We start from the raw sequence: 13,772 nt of genomic DNA, 5'->3' as shown, positions 1-13,772 counted from the left end.
TTCCTAAAGCCTGTATCAGCTGTTCCTCTTTCCTGAGATGGCAAATCTCTCAGCCTCATCTACATCAGATCTTAGAAGTGAGCTTCCAGGATATGAAGGACCTTACAATGTTTAATCAATAATATATGACCTCTGTATACAGAAAACACTATGCTTGGACAACAGGGAAACAAGTTATAAATGAGAGAGAGGTTAACTAAATCTACAATAATGTGCAAAGGCACAATGTTGCAGGTCCAGAGGGGCTGATTATATCTGGCTAGCCTTAGCCCCCCCACCCCCAAGAACAGCCATTCCTTGTACACCTAAGTGTCAGAACTAACATCCCATAACTAATAGATAAAACCCTTTGAAATCTATTAACATTGCAGACCACTAGCTCCCACCAATTCAAAAGCTTAAGAATATCATCAGAGAGCATCTTAGGCTTAGAGAACCGCTTCCTCCATCTTGCTGGAATCACTTCTCTGATGTACCCACCAATGAAATTTAAACTTGCCTTTGTATAACTTCCCTTGTTCTGGAAGACTATAAAACTTCCCCAAGCGATTTCCACTTTTGGACCTGGAATTTGGGGTAAACTAAATCTGTGTTCCCGAGCCATAGTCACTCAAAATGGCTCCAGAATAAACTATGTCTTATAGGATAAGAGCTGTTTGGTGTTTGTTTGCTTGTTTGTGTTGACAGTCTGTGAGAGGCAGTGGCCAGTCATCAGAGACGTGGCTGAATTGGGTTCTTATATTTTTCACACTTCCACCCTTATTCCACTCTGATCCTTTTCCAACTCCCAACATTAGGTAGGAAAGAAAAACGGTGAGAGGGGAAAGGGGCACAAACCTCTTCCAGCCAATACTAGACGACTTCCCACTGACTAGGGGTGCTGAGCTTCTTGGATGTCAAGATTGGACTGCGATGTTTGGAAGTTGACAGGGTATCCAACTTCTTACCAAACTGCAACCCTAACCCTAACCCTAACCCTAACCCTAACCCTAACCCTAACCCTAACCCTAACCCTAACCCTAACCCTAACCCTAACCCTAACCCTAAGCCTAACCCTAACCCTAACCCTAAGCCTAACCCTAACCCTAAGCCTAAGCCTAACCCTAACCCTAACCCTAACCCTAACCCTAACCCTAAGCCTAACCCTAAGCCTAACCCTAACCCTAACCCTAACCCTAAGCCTAACCCTAAGCCTAACCCTAACCCTAACCCTAACCCTAACCCTAACCCTAACCCTAACCCTAACCCTAACCCTAAGCCTAACCCTAAGCCTAACCCTAACCCTAACCCTAACCCTAACCCTAACCCTAACCCTAAGCCTAACCCTAAGCCTAACCCTAAGCCTAACCCTAACCCTAACCCTAAGCCTAACCCTAACCCTAACCCTAAGCCTAACCCTAAGCCTAACCCTAAGCCTAACCCTAAGCCTAAGCCTAACCCTAACCCTAACCCTAACCCTAACCCTAAGCCTAACCCTAAGCCTAACCCTAAGCCTAACCCTAAGCCTAACCCTAACCCTAACCCTAAGCCTAAGCCTAACCCTAAGCCTAACCCTAAGCCTAACCCTAAGCCTAACCCTAACCCTAACCCTAAGCCTAAGCCTAACCCTAACCCTAACCCTAACCCTAACCCTAAGCCTAACCCTAACCCTAAGCCTAACCCTAACCCTAACCCTAACCCTAAGCCTAACCCTAACCCTAACCCTAACCCTAACCCTAAGCCTAACCCTAACCCTAACCCTAACCCTAACCCTAACCCTAACCCTAACCCTAACCCTAACCCTAACCCTAACAGCAACCAGGAACAGCAGCAGCCCCCTCCTTCTTTGGAGCATCCCCCAAACTCCCGGGAGCTCTGTCATTTAGTCCCTCCCTGGAGTCCCCTGAATTAAACTCTCTGCAACTGGCAAATATTATGCCCCTAGTGCAGGAGACAATCATAGTGAACAGCTGTGGACAAAGGAGAGCAGCCTCATACCTCACACCTGGGATTAAAACAAAGAAACATCCACCTAACATAACTGGGTGTTTTTAAGAGACCAGAATTCTCAGTGCACAATTTTTGTGTGATAAATTTCTGGGGGGACACTGAGGCTCTTCAGAATAGCACCAGACATCTCCAGGACAGTAAGTGAGTTTATCTTGTAAACTTGCAGCTGTCCCAGTTGTGTCTATGTCAGCCCCACCCCCAACCCCCTGCACTGGTCCTAGTTAGTTTGTATTACTGAAATCTTTGCTGGGTCTGATACTGTTTTAGAATTTCACTCTGTAGCACAGGATGGCCAGGAGTTTAATGGGTAGCCCAAGATAGCTTAAACTTCAGACCCCTTCTGCCTTGGGTTCCTATCTAGTGGGATTACAGGTATGAGTCACCATACCTGAGAAAGTTTTTTTCCCTCCAAGATCTTTCTTTTCCAGGGCTGAGAGTTGAGCCCAGGGCCTTGTGCTGTGCATGCCAGGGACTCTTCCTACCACTCATCTATGCCCAGACCCTTGGACTTTTGACCTATTGTGTCCCATCACTGTAGGAACAAGGGTGTTGGGAAGGTTCAATCCAGCTGAGTCTTTTAGAGACACTAGTCCTTTCTCAGACCTTTGAGCACAGTTTGCAACCAGGTGCTGGGTGGATGTGGCCAGCAGAAGAATCCTATGCCAGGCTGACCAGGGCTAAGAGGTGCCTGCTGATGACAATTTCCCCAGATGAGGTACCTATCCCACCCCCAGTCCCTGTGCCAGTTCTTTGGTCTGCTGTGTCATGCCAAAAGAGTCCTTCTAGCAGGGAAGGTCTAGAGATGAAGCTGGAGGGGTAGAGAGACCTGCTAGATGGGAAGTGTCTCCAGAAGACCCTGTACCTAGCTTGGAGACTGCTGACATTATCTTGGCTTCTTTGTGTCTTGCTTGGCATCTCATTTGGCCAGTGTCTGTCTGTAAGCACATGTGCTTGGTACATGGTGAGTGTTTACTCACTGTGAGGTGAGCAGATGCTCACACTGTGGGACAGACACATGCATGGTGAGTGCTCACACTGTGGGACAAGCAGACACATGCATGGTGAGTGCTCACACTGTGGGACAAGCAGACACATGCATGGTGAGGGCTCACACTGTAGGACAAGCAGATAGATACATGAAGGTTGTCACATTGGCTTTGACTGTTGAGCAGGGTACCTGATGACTATGGTATTCCTGCACAGGGTGGCAGATGCAGTCTTCGTGGTAGAGAGAGATGGGCAGCTCTTTATGAGCTTTTCAGGGAAGGGGTTGAGGTCTGTACTGACTCTCTGAGGACTGGCCTGGATAGGAGGTAGTTTCAGTGAGCTGTAGGAAGTTAGCATCTGATGTATCTGTCAGGAAGCTGGTCAGCCACAACCAGGTCAAGTTTCGGGGCCTTAGCACTGGTCCCTGGTATCATAGGCAAGGCAAGAAATGAAAGTATTCTAAAGAGACATTTTGGATCTGTCAATCTGACGATTCAACTATTCAAACAAAGAAGAACCCCAAAGGGAAGAGGAATTTCTCCAAGAAATCGCATTCTGGGGGAAGAAAAAGGTGTCAACCAGTGGAAGGACTTGTCTTCTGAAAAAGAATTTTGTAGGATTGGAAAAAGTACATTTATTTATCATGGTAGATGTTTTGGTGAAGTTGTCCATGTGTGCCACATGCATGTGGCGCCAACAGGGGGAGCTGGATCTCCTGGAATGGGAGCTACAGAGTGTTGTAGGTGCAGTGCGGGAGCCAGGAACTGAACCCAGGTCCCCTGGAAGCAACATAGTCACCTCTTCAGCTCCTCACGGTTCTTGAGGGTGTAATAGCTTGTCACAGTGCCTTACAAGATGAGTGAAAACTCAGACAGTGGTGGGTCAGTGGAGGGCAGGGCCAGCCCTCGACGGGACTGCCTACATGTGCAGAAACCTAACTCCTTGGTTTTACCTCAGGACTCCTAAGATGAACTTGACAGGGTTGGTTAACTGGACCTTTGTCTCTCTTCCCAATGTGGTCATATTAAATGAATCCTTTTCCGATTTTCACTTTTTATTTGACCTTTGATTGGCTTATTGAAGACTGGTGGATGGGCCAGACCTGGGGCACCAGAAGCTTTGGACCAAGCTGGGAAAAGCAACAAAGAGACCCAGTTTCAAGCCATGAAGTGAGGACTGGCTCCTGCCGTTGTCCTGATCCCTGTATGTATAGCGAAGCATGTGTGTGCCAGCATCCCCCCATCTCCCATAGGTGCTCACAACTGACAACATAGAAACACAATGAAAATAAACAATTTCTATTATTACTGAAATTTGGTTAATTTTTTGCACAAGATCTTTCTTAGTCAGCTCATTTGAAACATCTGCTCATTGTCTGTTCTGTTACAAGTGTCTCATAGTACCTGTCCCACACAGATGACCAATGGCTGGTGCTCACTCAGTCTCTGCAGCCACATCTGTAAAGTAACATTCCTCCAGGAGCCTCCTCTTTCATGGTGACTGTGTCATGGCTCACTTAAGAAAGAATGCAAAACAGAGCAGGAGTGGATTTCGGGGACCCTCATCCAGGCCGTCCTGCAGTGAGGTAGAAGGTACCTAACTATTATAGAATGACCACTAAAAAAACCAGTATGTCAATTTTTTTCCAGACAGGGCTTCATGCTGTAGGCCAGGCCAGTATAAAACACACCATGTAGCTCAGGATAGCTTTGAATTCAAAATCCTTCTTCCTCAGCTCTCCTCACACCAGCCTGAGAGGTTGTGCCTCTCTTGGGTGGGTGCCTAGTTGCTCTCTCTGCTTTTTCCCTGAGAACTAATGTACAGTTGATTTCTGGGCTTCGAGTTTCTTTGCCAGAGGCAGGAATGCACGTGACATGATGATGTTCTATATGTAAATCCTTTTACAGGATTTTAACACGGCAAGGCATGGCAAGTGCGTCTGCCGGGCTGATCTCTGTGTGTGGATAGTCTGAGGCATTTCTCAAAAGGAAAAGCCAGTGTCAATTGTTTAAAGACTCTTCAAAATTATAGATAGTAAGAGAAAGAATTTGTAAAACATAATAAAGGGAGGGCTGGAGAGAAGCTCAGCAGTTAAGAACACTGGCTGTTTTTCCAGAGGATCCTGGGTTGTTTTGCGGCATCAACATGGCAGCTCACAACCATCGGTAACTCCAAGTCCAGGGACTGAAGCCATTTCCAGCCTCCCTGGGCACTGCTCACACATGGTACACAGACACACATTTTGACAATACACTCATACACACAAAATACAAAGAAATCTTTTTTTTTAAAGTAAAAAGAAACATTTAATATTTCAGTGTGGTGATTAGTAAAAAAAATATGAACTGCTTATTGTCTGTGAAATCCATTTATTTGTTTTTTTTTTTTAAGATTTATTTATTATGTATACAGTGTTGCACCTGCATGTACACGTGCAGGCCAGAGGAAGGCACCAGATCTCATTATAGATGGTTGTGAGCCATCATGTGGTTGCTGGGAATTGAACTCATGACCTCTGGATGAGCAGACAGTGCTCTTAACCTCTGAGCCATCTCTCCAGCCCGAAATCCATTTATTTGTTAAAGACGACTAAAATGAGTGCCATTTAAAAGTTCAAAGGCAAGTATAAAAATGATTCGTTAATTTCAGATGTGTGTCTATCAAAAAAAAAAAAAAAAAAAAACAACAACCCACCATAGAATGTTCTTACCAAAGCAGAAGTCATGAAGTGGCCAACTGGAGGTATGGACTCATAAGAGGAGGGGTTTACAAAGCACAGCCTGAAGGGTTGTAGGGCTATCATCAAAAATACAGGAGCGTTAGACACAGGAGATACATCAAGTTAGAAAGGAAAATTAAAATATATTTGAAGTAACGACAACAGAACCAACCACGACGAACTTTAAGATGTGGCCCTGTCACTTTTATAAACTGTGAACTTTCTTCAGGTTAGCAAGAAAACAAAAATACACACACACACACACACACACACACACACACACACACACACACACCATTCATTGTGAGCACTACGCTGGACTCGGCTTCTCACCGTGTGGTCTCACAAGACTTTCAGAATCAAGCAATTCCTGGCCAAGAAATTGTCCTACTGCTCAGTGGATTCGTATAAACACTGGTAACAAAATCAGGTACAGCTTTAAGAGAAGGCATTTGAGGAAAACGAATCTGGGTCTGTAATGATTCACACAATGGCAAGACTGAACTGTGGTAATCAATTAGTCCAAAAGCTAGATTTCAACACTTTTAACCTGGAGACTTGCTCATGTCTAAACTAGGGTGTTTGTCCAGTAATAAACTTTAGAAACTTTCAAGCTGAAAAAAAATCTACAAAGAAAATTTGCAGAAAATAATCTATATCCACACGTGATAAAGGACAAAAGAAAAAACCTTTCATATAAAAACCTAAATGAGCTGAGTATGGTGGCACATGCCTGTAATTTCAACACTTAAGGCGCTGAGGCAGGAGGATGGAGTTTAAGGGCAGCTTGGGATACTTGTCTCAATTCAAAATAAAAACTCCAAATCGATGAGAGGTAAAAAGTATCCTCAGTATATTATCCTAAATAACTAATCTAAAAGCTAAAATTGGAGGGTATTTAACATAAATATATAAATGTTTGTAAATACTAAGTTTGTGTTATTGTTTGTGTGTGTACACGGACAGTTGTCTGTGGAGACTGGAATACAGCATTGGACCCCTGCAGGCAGTTATAGGTGGTCATGAGGTGGGAACTGAACTGGAGTCCTTTCCTGCCCCATAGGAACAGTGTTATGATGAGGAAAAGAGGGTCTCATTTATAGGAAACACACATCCCCAAACCTTAAACCATTCTACTTAAGTAAACCCATACAGAGCAGTGCAGTCCTCCGGCAGTTGCGAGTGTAACAAAATACCCACCCAAAGTCAAAAAACCAAGGTAAAGTTAAACTCAACAGTAGCTTAGGTTAAAATATAAAAAGGTAAACATTGGACCTGGAGGAATGGCTCAGTGGGTGAAAGAGCTGACTGCTCTTCCGGAGCACTGGCTTCCGGAGCACTGGCTGCTCTTCCTGAGAACCAGTATTTGATTCCCAGCATCCACATGATAGCTCAGATCATCTGTGACTCCAGTACCAGGGATCTGATGGTCTCCCGTCCTCTATAGGTACTACATGTATGTGGTATACAGATATACATGTAGGCAAAACTCACATGTTCACATTTTTTTTAAAAAGGTAATTTAGTGTCAATGAAGGTGTATTCTAACCACCCATATTCTCCCACCCACTGTAGAATCCTTTCTTGTTTCCTTTCTGTATTAAGTAGATCTGAAAAAAATCTCAAATTAAGTAAGTGGTACTTGACTCATTACTGTAGGGGTAGCACACACATGCCATGGCGTGCATGGTGAGTTAGGCTAAGAGGACAGCTTTGGAGTTGATGCTCCCCTTACATCTCTGTATGGTATTGAACTCAGGCGGCCGAGTCTGTGCAGCAAATGCATTTACTGGTTGAGCCATCTTGCTTGCCCACGAAGTAAATGATTTTTACCCATGAAGTAAATAATTTTTAAAAAGGGGAAATAAAATATCCAAAGGGCTAAGGTAGAAAAGACATCAGTAACCAGGCAAGGAAAGACATCAGTAACCAGGCAAGGAAATAAAAGAATACTCATATTGCCATATGCCCAAATCACATGGGAATCCAGAGAATCCCCAATGTTTTTCCGCCACATTCTTGCTGACATAAGCAGCAAATGGCAACAATGTAACCACTTTGACAGACATGGAACAGTTTTGAAAGCTGCTCGGCTAGAAATCCGAGGGTGGTGTCAGGAAAAGCTGGCCTGCATGAGATAATTTAGCAGTGTAGTTTGACAAGGTGAAGCCAGAAACATTCATAGCTTCATTTCGTTCCACTTAAAAACCTGTTGAGACAGATTTTCATTTGAATATCTAACAACCTTAATTAAAACCATGAAAGGGTCTCTAACTATGCACCCTCACCTAGGGTATTAAAGGGGGTTGGACCACCCACCACTGGGAAAGAAGTGAGCTTCCAGGGCTGAATACTAAAAAGGTGATGGTGCCAACCAGTCATGAAGACAAATAATACATCTGTACTTATAAATGTAGTTTATTAATTTCCTTAACAATCATGGTTCATACAAGTAAGTTGAGTTGTAGGGAATGAAGTATACAGTGTTAGGACAGGGTTCCTCTTAAATTAATCTCACTTAGTATGTGGGCAGCTTGGTCCTTCATAAAGAAAGAGGCATCACAGAGCTAATGTGTGATGTGGCTTAGTGTCAGGGCATCTGCCTAGCAACCTGGAGTCCTAGGTTCCAAGTTTATCTAGCACCATGCCCTCCAAGGGAGGTCAAGTTCACAGCAAACATTCCCAGGGTCTCAGCTGAATATCTCCTTCCACACAAACGTTTCAGAACACACCAGACAGGCCTGAGGTTTTGAGAGGAGACCTACAATGTTTAGTGCTTTAGGTTTTCAAGCAGTTACTTGGCCAGAAAAGGGGAGGGTAAAGGATTGAAGGGTAGTTCCCCATTAAACACTGCTCTTTGTTAAAATGAAGTAGCTGTGTCATGAAGTTTTCTGGGTCAAATCTAGACATTCTGCGAACCAGAGGAACAGAGAATAGTTTCTGTCTGAGAGCAGAAGAGCTGAGGAAGCCCTGATGGGAAAGCCAGCTGGAAAGGGCACACAGAGGTGGCAACGGGCACACAGAGATGGTCCGAGTCAGGCGAGTGGTGGGCACCGTGCACGCCATCAGGTGTGCCTGCAGGTCTTCATGCGGCATCTTCACTGGGTTCAGAGCACACAGTTCTATCCGTTCTGTTCTTTAGCTGTGGTGGCAGCGGGTGAGAGGTGAGTGCAGACGCTGCCCCGAGGCAGTGTGCATGGGTCGGGTGGGAATGGCTCTTCACCAGTGGGCCTCAGCCTGCCCAGAGCAACAGTGGGTTTACAATCCCAGGCGCACATCTTTCTCCCAAGCTGGTGCCTGTGTGGGCGGCGTCTTTTATTACTGCGGTCACTTCTTTGGACAGTTAGCTGGTTGTTATCTTCATTTTTTTTTTCCCAAACAGGGTCTCCCTACACAGCCCAGGCTAGCCCTGAGCTTTCTTTGTGTGACATGATTGGTCCTTGGGTGCATTCAAAATAACAAATTTTGTTTTGATATTTTGTTTTGTACTATTAAGAAAAAGTTTTGTTTTGTTTTTAAGGACCTTAATGAATTCTAGCCCAAAGGAAGAGCAAAAATGGGGTCATCGAGTGAATGGAAGCACTCTGCTGTCTCACCTCCTGAGGACAGGACATGTTGCAGGAAGGCTTCTCTTACCAGTGTCTGGAGGGAGTGGGGGTGGGTCCAAGAGGTCTGCGGTCAAGGATGGCAGACTGTGCTTAGGCCACACTCCCACACCTCCAGGCCTCTGTGGCAGGGGCTGAGCAGGCAGAACACACATCAGTGAAGGAGGCCCGTGACTGCTGCTGACTTGGGTGGAATCCTTGCAGGATTGTAAGGGCTGCTGATTGCTGAAGTCAGAGAGCGCCATAATGACTCAGGGCTACCTGCTTCGGATCCAGCAGGCAGTGTAGCCCCTAACTGCATGTGGTGGATTAGTTTATCATTGGCTTTGTCCTTTACCAGGGGACGACACCCCCCCACCCCCAGCCTTTCCTGAGAAAGGGGCTGCAGGAGAATTAAGGAAAACAATTCATTCGTAAGTGCTCAGAGCAAAGTCACCAGGGAGACAGACAGACTCAGCTCATGGGAGGCAACAGCGCTAACAGAGCACTAAAGCACAAATGGAATCAGTATTTTTCTTGACTTGGGGTAATCTTCAAACTTCTCATGGTACCACCTGAAACGAGAGAGAAAAGATTTCGGAGCCGATTCATTTCAAGGCTTAAGCATTTGTGAAGAAGTTGACAAAGGTGACTGCAAGACATACCACGGGCTTCTTTTTTTTACATTTTAGAAGTGTGTGTGTGTGTCTGTGTGTCTGTGTGTACATGCACACACTGTGGTGAGTGTGTAGAGGTCAGAAGACAACTTTCTGAGAACTGACTCTTTTTCCACTGCATACACACCAGGCACTGAACTCAGATTCTCAGGCTTGGCAGGAAATGCCTTAGGCTACGGAGACAGCTTGTCAGCCCTAAGTTTCTTGTTTTGTTTTCTTAACAACAGGGATGTTTAAAGTGTAGTTTTGTCCCTATTTGAACAATTTCAAGTATCTGGAGTGTGCCTCAGAAGCGGCCTGGGTAAATTCACCTTTCCTTTTGGAAGGAACGTTGTTGATGTATACTAAAGACTGAAGTATGTTGGTCTGGTGCTGCTTGTATTGTAATGCTAAACACTGGATTCCGAGGACAAGGTTGCTCCTTCCAAACCCTCAGATCCTCACGTACACCAAGGGATGCTCTGAACCTTGCTCCCCAATGTAACTGGTCAATAAAAGGCTACAGCCTGAAAAGGTGAAAGGTGAGACTTGAGGGTCGAGGGAGGGGGTCGCAGGTAGAAGAAGAAGAGGGAGAAAGAAGATGGAGGTGGAGGTGGAGGAGGCCGCCATGACCAGGAGGAACCGCAAATAACAAGGGATTTCATAGCTGGGGAATAGGTTAGTATGGTTCCAAACACGCCCAAGCTAGGCTTACGGTGTGTAAATAGAAGACCTGGGTTGCACGTGCTTTATATCGGCTAGCTAGGATTATACATTCACTCAAAAACAACAATAACAAAAAAAAAATACAGTTGGTAATAGCCAAAATTCAGCTTTCCACTCCAAACAAATGATATCTTTAGTTTTGATATAATTACATCAACATGGGCTGCCAGCTCGGGAGGTTGATAGCCAAACAGGCAGAGAGAAAGGGTGGGAACGAAGGAGCCGTAGCCACTTGAGAGGCTTGGTTGGAGGCCTGAGTCTGGGAGCTGGAAGACAGACTGAGCAAAGGCGCATGAAGCCTCATCTACGGAAATTCACTTTTTCCTTTATAAGATTTAGAAATGGTATATAAAAAGAAGCTTCCATAGGCACGGAAGATGCTAAGCAGAGTGAAGATGATAAAGGAATGATTATTTGCTAGTGTAGCAGAAATATGAGACAAGGACTGGGAAGAGAAGCAGAGGCGTTATTTGCTGTCTTTGGGTCGATCTAACTGTGGTCCACAAACACAGAAATGATAACCTATGGGTTCGGCCACCACAGTCGCTGTCACATGCTATCTAGACAATAGGAAAAAACGACAAAAAGATGGCCAGGGCCTCTGCATCTCCTGTCACCTCCTTGGCATGAAACTCGGGGATGGGACCCTTTTCCAGAGGTTATGAATGGCTGCCAGTGCAGTCAAGGGACCCATTTCCCAGTGTGACTGTGGACACTCACAGGTGCTGAAGGCCTGCCAGGGGCTCGGCTGCCTCACACAGCTCCTTCTTACGATGCCCTGGGGAGCTCTTTTGCTGCTCTTTGGACAGCTGTATGTAGTTGTATTGTGCGAATGATTTGGGGGCCCTATTTGCCAGCGACCAAGATGCGGGAGCCATAGGGCGGTTATGGCGCTGGCCGCAGGCCGTCAACTCTGCAGAAATGTAGTAAAGGCTAGCTGCCGGCCACCATGTAAAACCGATATGATGTGAGGCTGCGCCACGCCTAGTTGGCCACCGCTGGGTCAAATGGTGAGTGACACCTCTGGGATTTAACTTGGATTTTGGGTTGTGAAACTATCCATGTATCTTTGGGACCTGCCTCCTGTGGCAGTCTCCCTTCCTAGCCATGGAAGAGCATGTTCTTGTTATTGGCAAAGCTGTCACCATTTCATTGGTTCCAGGTTCTGACTTGAGCAAGTAACATTCTAAAAAAAAAAAAGATGCCCTGGGGATATCTGAACAGGGTGCCCGTGTGGATGAAGGACATTGGTTCTTCTAGAAGCTGCCTACTGAAAATGACCCAGAGGGGCAAGGGCAAAATAACCAGGAGAGCACAAGCCAGCAAAGATGACGGTGAACGCTGGTAGGGTGACCTGGCACACGTCTGAGGGATGCTGTACACCTCTGGCTACTATGTGGTCGAAGGTCATTAGCCTAAAGGTGGTGTAAAACTTGTTGAAAAATCATTAGCTAGTCAGGAATGAGATGCGTTGATTGCACAATTAAAGCCTTTCCACTTAAATTACTGAAATCACAGTCCGCCTCAAAATGCCGTCTCTTATGACTTCCACGTCTGCCTCCCTCCATCTTGTATGGTTCATGCCAATCAGTCCTGAAATTGTGTTGCAGTGAGCTAGTGTGTGTATGACTTCCGAATATCCCTGTGCTCCTAGCCCCTCCACAGCAGGCCCTACTCAGGGACTTATTATCTTTCTGTCTCGAGGGCTGGAGTAACGCTGGACTTCACAGACTACGCTTCTGAGTCTTGGGCTGGAGAGGTGGTGGGAACGGCCAGCGATCCACAACACACTCTGTTGTCTTCCTTTTTCTAAATCCCTATTGCAAAAAAAATCCCATCACTGTATCCCGAGGACACGCTGAGGTGGTTTCTTTTTTTTTTTTTTTTTTTTTTCTTTTTCTATTTTTTTCAGAGCTGGGGACCGAACCCAGGGCCTTGTGCTTGTTAGGCAAGCACTCTACCACTGAGCTAAATCCCCAACCCCACTGAGGTGGTTTCTAAAGGGCCATTAAACTGGTAAGTAGGCAGCATTACGGTAGTTAAATCTCGCTCTCAGATTTCAGTGTTTTGTCTACGGCTGACCTTTAGGTGCAAGCATTTACTATGAACAAACAAGAGTGTGTCTGTATCTGCTCTGCCACGTTCTGGAGAACTGCGACCTATCAGTGTGACCTGTCAAACACTCAATGCTGTGCTAATTAAGTATGGCTGCTTGGCCTCCTGAAAAAGGCAGCCTCCCCTTACACTTCTTTAAGTTTTATTCTCACCAGAGTACATGTATTAGCAAGCTACAACAGCTAATGTCCTAGGAGTCGGCTGTCCGTGCAAGCATTTATATGATGTATGTTTTTTAAAGATTTTATTCATTTATTATATGTAAGTACACTGTAGCTGTCTTCAGACACACCAGAGGAGGGCATCAGATCTCATTACAGATGGTTGTGAGCCACCATGTGGTTGCTGGGAATTGAACTCAGGACCTCTGGAAGAGCAGTCGGTGCTCTTAACCACTGAGCCATCTCTCCAGCCCCGTGCAAGCATTTATAAACTGGAATTGCACTGTTTCTACAGTTTCACTGCCAGGCAACAGCATTCTGCCACACTGCAATGAGTAAGTACACAGCTGGGACTGTCTCTTTCAGGTGTTTTCTTCTCAGTAACTTATCAGATGGTTTGACTGTTGGGTTTATTGAGCGCTCTCTCTCTACATATATGTCAGCCTAGAATTTGTTCAAAAGTATTGGCCTTGAAAGCTAAGGACAAAGTAATTATTCCTTTGGGGGTGGGGTGTAGGATGTTGTTATGTTACCTTGGCAGGTCTGGAATTAGAAATCCCTCTGCTGAGTCTCTCAAGGAGCCCGTCTCCTAAGTGATTTTAAGGCTCCTTATTCTTATGGGGGAAATGTGACCATAGCTTTAGAGTCCACTGTGAGGTATCAGGGTTCTGTCCAGGTCCATTAAGAAAGTGATTTGCTCCTAGTCAAAGGAATGTAATCTACCTCTAGCCTTGGGTGGGGACCTTACATTCTGATCTACTCCAGTGAGTACACCATTCATTAAAAGTTCATCCAGTTGGGACTGTTAGTCACCTGGCCAAGGGACCCTCGGGAA

At 45.4% G+C, this 13,772-nt stretch overlaps 1 protein-coding gene and 1 non-coding gene across 3 annotated transcripts in view; one reads left to right on the top strand and one right to left on the bottom strand.

Moving 5' to 3' along the window:
- Nucleotides 1-8,095: 8,095 nt before the first annotated feature.
- Nucleotides 8,096-13,772, bottom strand: part of Srd5a1 (steroid 5 alpha-reductase 1) — a 33,985-nt gene continuing 28,308 nt past the window's right edge. Inside the window, exon 4 of one of the 2 annotated variants that reach the window (XM_039101160.2) lies at nucleotides 8,096-9,854. In XM_039101160.2, the coding sequence (XP_038957088.1) occupies nucleotides 9,805-9,854 (50 nt within the window). In that variant the 3' untranslated portion in view covers nucleotides 8,096-9,804. The remainder of the gene's footprint in view (nucleotides 9,855-13,772) is intronic. The other variant, NM_017070.3, reaches the window with a different exon arrangement.
- LOC120100362 (small nucleolar RNA SNORA24) lies at nucleotides 11,719-11,848 on the top strand. The gene has a single exon (XR_005500128.1). It is a non-coding gene; the product is annotated as a small nucleolar RNA SNORA24 (small nucleolar RNA).

This window comes from Rattus norvegicus, chromosome 1 (assembly GCF_036323735.1).
Source record: "Rattus norvegicus strain BN/NHsdMcwi chromosome 1, GRCr8, whole genome shotgun sequence".
Taxonomy (NCBI): domain Eukaryota; kingdom Metazoa; phylum Chordata; class Mammalia; order Rodentia; family Muridae; genus Rattus; species Rattus norvegicus.
Note: the sequence above shows the minus strand (reverse complement) of the source record. Positions and strands in the feature narration are given on the sequence as shown.